This window comes from Ixodes scapularis, unplaced genomic scaffold, assembly GCF_016920785.2.
Source record: "Ixodes scapularis isolate PalLabHiFi unplaced genomic scaffold, ASM1692078v2 PGA_scaffold5__190_contigs__length_132052651, whole genome shotgun sequence".
Lineage (NCBI taxonomy): Eukaryota > Metazoa > Arthropoda > Arachnida > Ixodida > Ixodidae > Ixodes > Ixodes scapularis.
Genome location: NW_024609880.1, coordinates 119,676,261 through 119,689,588, shown reverse-complemented (window position 1 = coordinate 119,689,588; position 13,328 = coordinate 119,676,261). Strand labels below are relative to the sequence as shown.

General features: G+C 45.0%; 1 protein-coding gene across 1 annotated transcript in view; it reads right to left on the bottom strand.

Annotated features, from left to right (window-relative positions):
* LOC121838000 overlaps positions 1 to 530 on the bottom strand; it is a 46,247-nt gene extending 45,717 nt beyond the window's left edge. Inside the window, exon 1 of the mRNA XM_042293949.1 lies at positions 332 to 530. Within this exon, the coding sequence (XP_042149883.1) occupies positions 332 to 505 (174 nt within the window). The 5' untranslated portion in view covers positions 506 to 530. The remainder of the gene's footprint in view (positions 1 to 331) is intronic.
* Between the last annotated feature and the right edge of the window lie 12,798 nt (positions 531 to 13,328).

The following is a 13,328-nucleotide window of genomic DNA, read 5'->3' as shown; positions in this document are numbered from 1 at the left end:
ACACCTCAACGATGGTTTAACTCTGGCGCGCTATCGAGCTTCCTACCCTTTCTGGTATTTACTGATTTAGTGGTTTTCAATGATACTCAGCAAGTTTCTGATTGGAATCATATCTTTACCTTCAGTCATTATAAAGTTAATTCACAAAGTTTAGTTAGGTAATGATTAATCGTGATGATTGTCGACTTATATAATTTCTCTCTGACCGTGAAACTCACCTGCACAGTCCGCATAAGTATATACTTTCGTGTATTTTTAAAACAAATCTGAAAAATCCTTAAAGAAACACACTGAATTTCATTCTTCATCCCCTCTTATCTTAATCACATACCTGCCACGCATCTTGCAGAGACCCAAGTTCTGGGTCGTTGAAGGTAGGGTTGTTTTCCGGGTTCTTGATGGTCATTTTCTCCGTCCAGTGAAAGCTCGGCGTCCATTCCTCGTACTGCGCCCAGACCTCAGCCGCGGCGACGCATGCGAACAATAATGCGTACTGGAGCCTCATTGCAACGTACACTCGTCTTTCGAGATCGACTGAACACTACCTAGGCGATAGAATAAATTTCTATTTCTTTATTGTTATTTCAAAATACAGCTGTACCGGATCACAGCTGACGTTTGTGACGAGACTCTCGTGAGGCAAAAGCATTCTTCAGAGAGGTTGCGTTTACGTGTCAGACGAGTGCTCGTAATACACAACAAAGTAAAAAAAAAATAAATGCCAGAAGTAGCTCGGGAAGGCAATTGTGACTTCTGGTTGTGCCCATGTCCTCGTCCCCATGGTTTTTGTGGTTGCAGTTGACACAGACGCCTGAAACAGCCTTAAAGCGACAGAAACGACAGAGTCACACTTCGTCGTACACGCTGGGAGAATGAACTCATAACCTGACGAGATTAGCACAAAAAAACACTAACTATGCCGCGTATGGGCATATTCCAGATCAAGACCATCACCTACTTTTTATCGCACCCCGGCTTGCACTGGCGTGGGGCGATTATTGCCAGAAACAAGGAAACGAGGTACGACGTGGCCAACTATGGACACTGACGTCCTAAGCAACGGCAACACGAGACGTGGCAGGACCCTACTGTCTTTTTATCGCTCCAAAACCAATTAGATTTCGGCACTTTTTTTTTATAACAACACCCAAGAATGCACCACGGAGCGAGAAGAGTGAATGTAATGAGTTACGGCCGGTGTTTCTTAAGACGCCACTGGCTATACGTAGCTTGTGGTGATGATTAACTTTATTTTTAACAGGGAGGCGCCATGGCCTCATTGGGGGAAGGGGAACATAGGTAGGAAAACGTTTACATTCGGCGGTGCGCTCCTGTCGAGCGCGCCAACACCCATGGGGAGAGTAGCGTCTCCCTGGCCCGTGCCTCGTTACCCGTTTGATAAAGCAATTGTTTGGTCAACGCTAGAATAATAAAACGTAATTTGGAACACTAGAAAATCAAACCCTACTGCCGTGCGCAAGTGAAGATTGAGCACGGCTGTCTTGGGTTCAATCCCCACACGTGATGGCCTGTCGGCGTGCCGTCATGTACCTCTAATGCGCGACGCATGTTAATAAACTCGTCTAGCGGGGGTACCGCACTGGCTAGACGCCAGTGCAGTACCCCGGCCAGTGCGGGGGTACGCCAGCCAGTGCGCTACCCCCGCACCGGCGTCTCGCCAGTGCAAAGGTACCGCACTGGCTAGACGCCGGAATATAGACGAGGCTACAAGGAAATCCGCAAAGTCGGGGTCACACTGCTCATACACCATGCAATAGACAGTCTGCAAACACGAATCACCGCAATATCCGGGGTCCGAATGCCGCGTGCCCGAGTTTCCTCTTTAAACCTCATTGCCATGCGGCATTCAAAGCACGGATCTCGCGGTGATTCGCGTTCGAATCTGTGCAGACTGTCTTTTGAATGATGCATAAACAGTGTGGCCCCGGCTTTACGTTTATATTTTGAACGTAAGACGTGACATTCGTGACTTAATTATCTGGCGCAGACAGCTGGTGTCCTTTTTATTGACGAAAAATAAATTATTGTGCAGATTTAAATTCGTGCACGCGTCAAGTTTCTCCAGATACATTCCCGTCATTTCGCTTCGAAAGCCAATTAGCTAAAGATTTCCTTTGCACCTGGCCTGCCGAAGGGAATATTTTAAAGCTGTGTTTTGATTCTGCGGCATGACCAATGAGACAGAGGGGCTTGGAACGTGGAAGTAACCCCCCCCCCCCCCCCCCCCTCTCCCCAGCAGGTTTAGGGTATTCAGATGATTACTTGATTTAATTCACAGCACGAGAACAACAAAATCAATCCAAATTTTACGAAATATGGAAACGGGTGACAAGATTAGAATATACTCACAAAACGTATAAATGAGAAAAACCTGTTCTCACTACAAAAAACCTAAGACGGAATCCGAGTCAAACAGCAAAACTGTGTGTGATTTTTTTTTTTTTTTTAAGTAACGCTTGACGCATATGACTTTATATTGCATCCACTGTTTGGCTGTTGGCTGTTTGTCTATATATATCTTGATAACAACGTGAGAATTTTTTATATGCTCAAAACAAAACAAAATGAGACCTTTCTCAATGTCTTTAATGGTTAAATGGCGTATTTTTGTAATCGTGGCATTTATTTAGGGCCCACATTGCCGCAGTTTGTATTAATAACTACAATACAATGAAGATATTTGAATACGTAGTTTTTCAAGCTTTAATTCATATAATTTGTTTCGTATAATATTATTTCAAACGCGCGAACAAGTATGGCAATTAAAAGTGTGCGAATTATCATCACTGGTCTTGAAAATTTTAATTAACGAGTTATAAGATATAAATACTCTAAAACCCTCAATGTTCGAGATCCCTTAATTTTCGCAAATTTCGCAAATAAATAAATTCGCAAAACTTAGGGGCACGCAAAAATTTTGGTTTTTAGAGTTTGAATGCAGGCGTCTGGAATTCGCGACATTTAGTGGAGGGGATTATATCCTCTGTGAACGAGTCTCGAAATATAGGGGCCGTGGAAATAAAGGGTTTTACAGTAGCCTACAATAAAATAAAACATTCTAGGTAATCTGAGAAATCAACGTGAAACTACATTATTCGTGGGCAAAGCATATGGTGCTGTCAAAGCTACTTTTGACTATCGGGAAAACTTCCAAAGTCGCCGCCAATCTTTTGGAACCAAATGCCCCCACCCCCTTTCTCACTTCGGAAAAAATAATCTTCTCAGAGCATTTAGTTTCATTCTTAAGCGCCGTCGTCTTGCCAATCTCATGGCTTTCCAGTTCGAAGGACGCCTGCCCGCTTGCACGTCTGCTCACTGCAACACATTTCGTTGGCGCTGGAAACCGGTGAAACGGTAGTGAGCTTTAGTATTGCGTATGCGAGCGAACGCAAGCACTGTGTGTTTGCGTTCGCGTTGCGTGTTCCACACTGCGCTTTTGCGGAGCCCGAAATTCCGGTCTTGGATTGGAGCATGGCGACGACGCGGATGCACACCGCGCAGCACGCAACTCTAACACAAACACACAGTGCTTGCGCTTGCTTCTATACGCAATACTAAAACCCTCTAATAAGGTACAATAGACCCTTCCTGAAATTCAGTGACATCTGGTGGTTATAATGGCAGTCTAACTTTTGCCGTACTAATGACGGCAGTGAAAATGGAGTCTGCCGTATTTTATCGGGCACCGTCACTTTGGCAAGTCAACGGCGAGCGACAGTGTACGCTTCACAGTGCATTTCCTTCTCAATCTCTTTCAGTGACGACAGAAACAAAGATGCAACCAGTCAGAACGAAGCGTCAACCCACGTACACGGCTTGATAAAGTTCTACAAATCAAGGGGCTTTGGAGCACCTTGATGCTACCAACAGATTGGCTGGGCCCGAGCTAGAAATGAACGCTTACGCAAATCTTGCTGTCAATTCCTGCTTCGCATCGTGCTAACGTCACGAATGTATAGCCTCGAATTATCTGCTAAGGAGCATCTTCAACTTCTTCGTTCATCAGTAAACAGAAGGCTCCATTAGTGCGGCACATATGCCATTTTTCCGATGATGATGGTGATCAAAGTGACCAGACTGAATTTCGGAAAGGGTCTATCGAATACCGGCTGCAGCGCTTCATTGGGACCGTGAATAGAGTTGTTTGCGTTCAAAAATTACATTTCGAGGGCCATGATCGCGAGCAGTTCGACCGTGCCGGCTGAGCAGGAGAACCGGGGGACCCTTACTAGAGCCCTCCCCCTTTCTGCCGCTGGAGGGCGAGCAACGAGCTGGAGACGCGAATAGAAAAACGGTCCACCAGGTGTCTCTGTTGCAGATGAAAAACCTAGTCAGTGCGGTACCCGCGCTAGAAGAGTTTATTACCGTACGTCGCGCAGTAGAGGTACACGACGGCACGCCGACAGGCCGGCACGTGTGGGGATTGAACGCAGCACAGCCGTGCTCAATCTTCGCTTGCGCACGGCAGCAGGAGATTGAAGGCACGGCGGCTGGCACAGGCTAACGCACTGCTCCCTGGCAGTGCGTTAGCCTGTGCCAGCCGCCGTGGATAAAAACGCACGTCAACGGATCCCCCAAGGAACTGAACTCCTCAGGTATTCCAACATTGTAGGCATTGACGTCACTTGGGTGCAGCAGCGGAATGCTGACAATGGTGTCGACTGATTGACGCGTCCGTAGAGGGATATTGTGATAGGCACAACTCCCACCCCCTCGATCGCTTGAGTCGTCGTCCGCCTTTAAACATTAAAGGGATGGCGGTATCATTTTATAGCACGAAATGGTTTCTAACGGAAACCCCCATTCCCAAAATGTTTGGCCGTCCGTCCGTTCGTCCCAGAATTTCGCGCTCAATTTAGCGGGGAAATTTCAGTGACCTGACCTAAACAATAATTCAGTTTCCCCGCTAAATTTAGCGTGAAATTTGATGGCACGTGACCTGACATCAGGAGACCTACAGACCAATTCGGTTTACCCGCTAAATTTAACGGGAAAATTGACGTTACGTCACCTGTACACCAATTTAGCTGACCGGCCAAATTTGGCGGGGAAATTGATAAAAATATACCGTCCTTCTTCATTCCCAGAAATGAGTGTTTAATATGTTCTAAAGAAATTTAAACGATCGCTTCTCGAATACCGCCTTCCATGCATTATAGGACTTTGAAGATAGAGATCGCTATCAATTCTCTTGCGCAAAGGGAGCTAGCTATGCCTTAAACTTTCACAAGGTCACGTGGCACGACCATACAGCTTTGATGAGATTTTAAGATTGCTGCGGGTAGGCGGCCATATTGCTGTCAATTTTACAGGAATCCTGAGGTTTGAAACAATCTTATAGTTGGATAGAATAATGCACTATTTACTTTTTTACTTTCATGTGGTTGTGTATGTTCACGTGAAGCAAATGATGTTTATTTTATTTTTATTCGAACAATAATTACGCATTGTCATCTTTATGTATTTTTATTTTGAATGGAAATGAATTTTTATTTAGCTTAGAACTGGCATATTCACCTATTGAAAATACATATTTCACACCACTATTTTCATACGGATGAAAATATGATTCGGTGTAATTTTACAGTTTAAGTTCTAACGCAGTAAACAGCACCGAATGTATATTGTCATGGATGAAAAATGGCCGACGATAAATAACTGAGAAAACTTAAAGTTTAAAGGGGACTGAATATATACCTATAAACTTAAACGAACGCGACGGCAACTGTCTAAAGGCCGGTTCACACATACAGCGAAGCGCTAATTTAGCGCTCATGTGGCGCTTCCTAGCAAGTGAGGTAGCGCTCTGTTAGGGTTCCAGAAGCGCTCTGTTAGCGCTTCAGAAGTGCTTTGTTAGCGCTACAGAAGTGCTCTGTTAGCACTACAGAAGCGCTGTGTTAGCACTCTCACGCTCCTTGTGCCGTGCTCGCTGCTGCGGTACAGCGCTTGGACGGCGATTCCTTTGTTGTTGTTTTTACTTTGGCATTGACAGAATAGGAAATAAAACAGCCGCTCTTCAAGCAAAGGGTCTGGGCAGACGATCCGGAGTCATGGACTCTGAGCGACTAATTGATTGGGTACGATCTCATCGCTTTCTATTAGATATGCGTGACCCTGGTTTCAAAGACACGCAGTTAAAAATAATCGCCTTCGAAAGAGCTCTGTGTCTCGGTCCGTCAGCCTGGAAACAAGGTTCGCCGTGTACCCGTCGGTATTTTGGTGGCGAAAGATTTCGCGCACCAGAAGGCTCTTAATTCTGGGCGTTAGGCCGTCCACACACATATGCACTACTCGCGTATCCAAGAGCATTTGTAACATTTCTATTTCAGCATCCCACATGTCCGCCATGGTGCTGCTGATGCCCACCCAACCACAGGAACCGGTACCGCAGTGCACGGGCTAATCCGCAGCACCTCGGTACAAGAAGCGCTACTGAAGCGCTAACACGGTGCTGCTAAAGCGCTAACAAGGCGCTACAGAAGCGCTAATCGCGCGCTATGTTAGAACTGAGTCACACGCTAGGAATCGCCACATGAGTGCTCCTTGGAGTGCTCACGTAGCGCTAACTTAGCGCTCCGTTGTATGTGTAAACAGGCCTTTATGCTGCCAGTCACTGTTATCGTTTTGCATCGGTCAATAGCTATCCAGTCTGAATAGCTTTTCTATTTTGACATACGACAGACAAGGCCGATGCGCTGTGTACATTTCCATACTCGGGAAGCAGACGATGCAGGCTTACGTTCGTCGGCAATTACCTGCGTAGAAGTAGCGCAATGGACCTTTCACACACTTGCGTCCGAGTAGGTAGGATGAAACAAGACCGGTTTTTAAGCTTCTTGCGACGGCTTAGGACCCGCTCTGCAGCAGCACATCCGGTCCTACGCCGTCGCAAGAGGCTTAAAAACTGGTATTGTCTCACCCGGTCCTATACGGTTGCAACTGTGTGAACGGCCCTTCAGATTAAAGAGCCAGTATGATTATGTAACGGAAAGAGGGTGCATGGAAGTGAGGATAACGTCCACTTAAATTGAATAATACATGTTTTTAGGCGAACGTTAAGGCCTTGCGGCGGCGTCTCAGACCACTGACGCCTCGTTCGCAAACGCCAACGAGGCGTCAGTGGTCTGAGGCTACGTTTCACTAGCATGTAACGGTCAACCCCGCAGCTCCACCAAAATGTCACGAATGACAATTGATGAAGCGGTGAAAACTGAAGCAAACTAAACGTTTAATGGGGCGAACTTGTGCGAAAAACAATATATAAAAAGGCTAGCGTCGCAGGCGTCGATGGCGGTGAAACAGCAGGATCGAACATTGGGGCGAGACTGACTTTGGCTCGCCAGCCGAAGCCCCCTATGTACACGCGTGGGCTTCTGGAATAATCGTCGTAGAAGGTTCGACGCGTGGAACATTCAGACCCGAAAGAAAGAACAATGTTCTCGAATTCACCAGGACGCGACATTTACAGAAATAACAAAAAGACGCGTCCGCTCCCGGGCGTCGAGCCTCGAGCCCTTTGCGAAAGAACCATGGACAACAACCTCTCGGCCACGGGCGCGCTTGCTGGCAGACGCGTGTGGCAATAGTTTATGCTCTTGCGTGTTGTATTATTTACGGTGCAGAAACTTTCTCGCATCCTTTAGAGTTAGAGAGCGTAGCCAACCAAGACTTCCAGCAAGGCATGTATTTGGGCTAGTTGGTGGTACATACTGTTATTGGTTTGATTTGTTTGCTCTCTCCCCTTTCTTCTTTTTTGTGTTTATTTCTCTTTTTGCAGAGCAATAAACTTTCAGCTATAAGTCAGCGCTCTGTCTGTGTGTTTCTTCGGCCTCGTCCTACGTCTTTTTTGCGCTGTTCCCACCAAACAAGACTTCCAGTTGACGATAAATTGTAAGCTTCTCAGTTACCGCAGCTACATATATAATGTAACAAAAAGATTGAAAAACAAGAAAGCTTTGAAATGGTAGTATCACCATTTATTATCCTAGTAATAAGTTGCATTAAATAGTAATTTGTCTTGAACAAATTTTAGGGGCGAAGTTCTTTAGTGTCCGTCTGTCCGTCCGTCCGTCCGTCCCATCTGTCGTCTTAAAGAAAGACAAAATCTTTCCGCAGTCGACAGGATTCGAACCTGTGAAGGGAGACCCCAATAAATTTCTAGTCCATGGCCTTAGCCACTCGGCCAACACTGCGGGACGAGTAGGGTTCTCTGAGATCTGGTAGCAACTCAAGAGCTGGGGATGTCATGGATGAAACGTTGCATGTAGCCGATCAACGTCTATACATGAGAGGGCGCCGAGTTCAAATGCGTATATAATCGCGTCAAACTGTGCATGCATTGGCTCAACGTTTATAGACGAGAGGGCGCTGCGGTCAAATAGATGGATCCGCGAGAACAACCACTGGCTCAGCATTTCACCGACCATGAAGCAGTAATAATGAAGTCGAAACGCACACCGGAACACAGCACTACCTATGAGCAATCAAAAAAAAATCAGCACCATCAGCACTACCTATGAACGATAAAACAAATATCATCAGCACCACCAGAGCTTTGCCCCAATCAACATCATTCACCACATGAAGATGCGGTCATTTTTTTAGTTGCCTTTTCGGAAACACTTAGGTCAACCGGAACACCATATTTGACAACGCAGTACCGAACATTCGGTATTCGGAATTTTGTTCCGTCCCAACAAAACCGTCGGTGAGCTTCGCTTCAAGCCAAGCAGGAATAGAGTTCTCGAAGCCTACGGCAGAGAGCACCATTTTACTTTCACCGACAAGTCGGCAGTCGAGATCTATGACCCCTTAAGTGTTCTCAGACAAACTCGTCTTCGAAGATAAGTGAAAAAACAAAACCGAGCCCAAACCCCTCCCTCGGGTAAATGAGCGTGAAACTATGCCCTACGTACCAATTGGAGCCCCTCACTGAGGAAAGCAAAGACAGTAACACTGACTGTGACGTAACGTCCGCCGATCCCATGCACGCCCGCGTTGGATGGGCTGGGCGGTATTTCGTAGAAGCCACAAGCGCCGGCGCGTTGTGCTGTTCATCTACCTAAGTCGGTTACGTTAACGCGCCGCATTCTGATACCGAGGCTTGCCGACCGTTTCAAAGTTTCAGATATAAAGGAGCGATGCAACGATTTTGTATTTTGCGCAAATACCGCTTAGAGCGGATCCGTGACGTTAATGACCTGTGAAATACACGTTTTTTTTTTTCCACACAATATCGAAGTTGCAAAAAAAAAAGAAAAAAAGGAAGCGAGCAGAGTTCATCCCCTCCACTCGCAGCCAGAACAAGCGGCCACGTGATCTGGAGCCGATTATACGCCGCCAATGTTGATCATAGCCATGCGCAGGGGTTGGCAAGGCACAGGACACGTAATCGCGAGGCAAAAAATACAATAGTTCCCGACCTTCAGCGGCGAGCGGCGGCCATGAGAACCACGCGGCATGACGTAAATGGGGGACTTGTAAAAAGATAGGAAGTTGTGCAAATCTCCTGCTCGATAAAAGGTAATTTTTCTCTAAATCTTGTTGTTCCAACGTAAATATAAATGCGTTAAAAACCTGGTATCATCAACAAAGCTTTTATTGTACGGAATTTTTGTGGCGCAATCTATCCGAGGTCAACAAAACCGTCAGTTCTATCTGCTACCGCGAACAGTCGCCAGAAGCCAGAGGGGAAAGGGTCAGAGCCGGACGGGGATGGCCGGACCCGGACACTTTCCTCTTTTCGCCATGTTGACCCCGCTGCGCAAGCATGTGGTCACGTGGTCGCGAGCGGATGAGCCCTTGCTGCTCACTGATGGCTCTTGAGAGAGAGCTTCACCGGAACCCCGCGTGTCCCCCGTTGACGTCACAGCGCACGTGACTCGGAAGATGGTGAAGGAGTTGAGAGGTGCCGATAACCTCAATCTTTGTCAATTTTTAAAATAAAAGCTAGGTCATGCAGGCAAAAGCGGATTTTTGTTCTTTACTTCATTAGGTCGAGGAGCCAACTTCCAAATTATTTACGGAAAGCTAAATTGTTGCACAGCTCCTTTAAACGCGAATACGAACAAAAGCTCGATTTCGCGGACAGATAAGTCACATGGTCGAGGCATACGATATGCTGAAAATTACTCTCGGTGGAGCAATTCTGTAGTCATCGCCGCTTTCCTTAGCTGATCAAATCTGATTAGAGTCTAGTACTATCTCTCCGGAGCCCATAGTTTTGAATTTTAACGAAATCTCCGAAACAAAAGTTTGACATGAAAAAAAACAAAAAGCACGGGGAAAACAAAATTATGCACTGCAAGTTTATGTGCACAGGCTACACTTAACCGTCGCATTTGAAATACATATAAAATAGGGTATTAAACAAGAGAAAATCTGCTGGGAACAGGCGGCCCGGCCGAGCCGGCGCGACCTGTTCCCAGCCGCCATATTTGTATGGTGGTGGCGCCCCCTATAGGTCGCTGGAGTCGCAAATAGGTTTAAGCGGCCCTTTATCAATTTACCTTGAAAAAAAAATGTTTTGTAAAGGTGAATGTTTGTCAGCAATACTTCTGGTCAAGGGTGCCCAGATCTTTGTGCAGAACCCGAGGTTATTCGATTAAGTAAATATTTTCTAGTGCATATGTTGCACTGCATAAAAAAGGTGTGCGAAAGGAGGGACTTATATTCAGCCAACACTTTGTACTATTTCACATACAAACTTCACAGCCAAGTTTGGCTTCACAATCAAAACAGATTTTTATTGTCAGTTTCGCCAAGTTATAAATAAAAGAACCGCTAAATTTAATTGAACTTGAGAAAGAAAACGGGAAAGGACGGACAAACAAACTTAGAAGAGGCACGAATGACAACATAATGCAATTAATTGATTTTATTACTTCATAAACACTATAAATCAATAAAACCACTCTGAAACGAAAGCTCTTTTTTTTTATTTTCTTTGATAAAATCATAGCGCCAAGATGTTTCGGTGGCGCCCTCTAATGGTTTCCACTCGTGACGTGACGAGCAGAATTTTCCTCGCCGGGAGGTCGCGAGTGTCGTTCTTGCCTACTTATTATCAGTTGCGAACTGAGCTCGACCGTGTGTGTAAAAAGTACGATACAAGCTTGGAATCATCGCGTTCTTAAGTCATTATCGTCAAAGTTAATAAAATATCATAGTGAACGTTTGCCCAATCACAAATGCAGATCACAGCGACGCGTTTGAATGCCACTGTCACCAATAACCCTCATGTTTCTTTTTCCTCGAGGCAGATGTTATCTGTGTCGTTCTCTTCAATTTGAAAGTCTTTATTTGTCACCATATGTGTTGGCTGTTCCACAAAATAAATAACTATCGCCAGCTCACTAGCACACAAACTCTCTTTTGGTTAGACTATATCTTATTATCACAGAAAGATTTTATCACGATTTGGTGTATGTAATACACTCCCGTGTAATCTGTTACTGTTGATACCAGGTGTGTTGCCATACCATGCCGAAGTTACCAACACGTTTCGCACATAGTTATATATTGCATTAGGGGTATCTGGTCGTCTGACAGCACTTGTAACTTCCAGTACTCATGTCTCGAAGTTTCGGGTCCTATAGCAACTTCCGGAAAAAAAAGGCTATAAAATCCAAAACTCTGAGACTTGGTACCTGTGACTCTCGGTAACTAAGTCTCAACTAAAGCGCGATGCATGGGTTAAGAACTTGAGCGATTGTATCAAGTGGTATTTGCTGAAAGTACAAAATCGTTGCACCACCTGTTTTTTATATTCAGCTCTTTTTTTATGCGGAAAGCAATATAAGAATAACTCAGCAAGCGAGAGCAATGCTCCACGATACATAAGACTCTCGTCTGCCATTTAACAATAACAATAAATCATCGTTGAAGTGCACGACGAGTTTGTACTATAATATTCCTCAGGATTGGCTCCTTGGTACGGCGTTGATTGATGTGAGCAATACATTCACTTTTACAATGTAGAAGTTTTCTCAATTTTGTTTTTGCTGCAGCTGCTGCAGCAAAACGCATTATGTTCATTCTGCTGTGCTTGATCAGGATTGTTTCTATGATTTAGCTACTCCAGCCCGAAACTCATCAGATATTTCCCAGACATATGAGACTGTTGGCTACTCTTGAAGTATTTCAGTTGTTCTATTTATTGACAGCACAAGCCTCGATATGTTTCATTCTCGCAAACGAATGGAAATGATACCCAGGGTCGTCTTAAAAATGTAAATCTTTTGGGAACGGCGTATTCACAAAGAAAAACAATAGGAAAAAAAACTCTTGCCAGAATTATTCACGTAGTTGTCAGAATGATGCACAGCTAATACATTCATGGTGTTAAGTGGCCTTGGGTTCATGGTGCGGCAAAGAAGGCAGTCGACGTCTTGAGGGAGCCTCACACAATTACAGGTTGTGTTGAGATCACACTCTTGCATTTTAATGGCTTACTTCTAAAACAAGCCGGAGGTTCCTTCAAAAAGGAAAGCCTGAAGGGGCGTGATGGTCAGTAATCATTAAAAAAATTAATAAAACGGGCGACAAAACAAGTACGATCGAAATTTTGCGACTACCCAGATAGCAGCTAAGCACTAGTGTTTGTTGAAGGTAGAAAAGCACTCACTCACTTTTGTCCTGCCTGGGGTTAATAGAAAATATAAAGGCAAGTTTTTTTTTTCTTTTTGTAAAAAGGTGCTGGTCTTCTTAGTTGTTAATGCGATAGCCACTTTAGGGTTGCTTCATCGTAAGCACTTTGATATGCAACACGAAACGCAAATCCACGCGGAAAAAATTAGAAAATAAATTTGAAAAAGATATTCATGCCCTTCAAGCGGAATCAAACCCAGGACACCATGAATCGTTAGCACTACGTGCAAACACCGGGCCACGAGGGAGACATTTTTTTATTAAATGGACGAGCCAACGGACAAACTTTTGAAGCGATATTTATTAAGTTCCCTTTTATCTCCCTATCGCTTGCATGGACAGGTCCTGGGATGTACCGCAGTGTTCACAGCGCAATGCAAGAGGAACAAGTGGTCTAAGAAGGATGTAGCTAAACAGAAGTGTCAATCTGCTGAGGGTGACCATTTATGTTGAATGAAAATGGCCGACCATTTCACGCTCGGTTGCTTCTATAGGTTTAGTCTCAACTTAACCAGCTGCATGCTGCCTTCATAGAAGACAAGCAATGCTATCGCAATTCGACTTAGTCTGTCGCCGAGCACCGCAGCAACGCAGGCCCTTTTGTTTTATTCACAGCAACAATTGTTTCAGTCACCTATAGTAATTGAAACAAAAACATA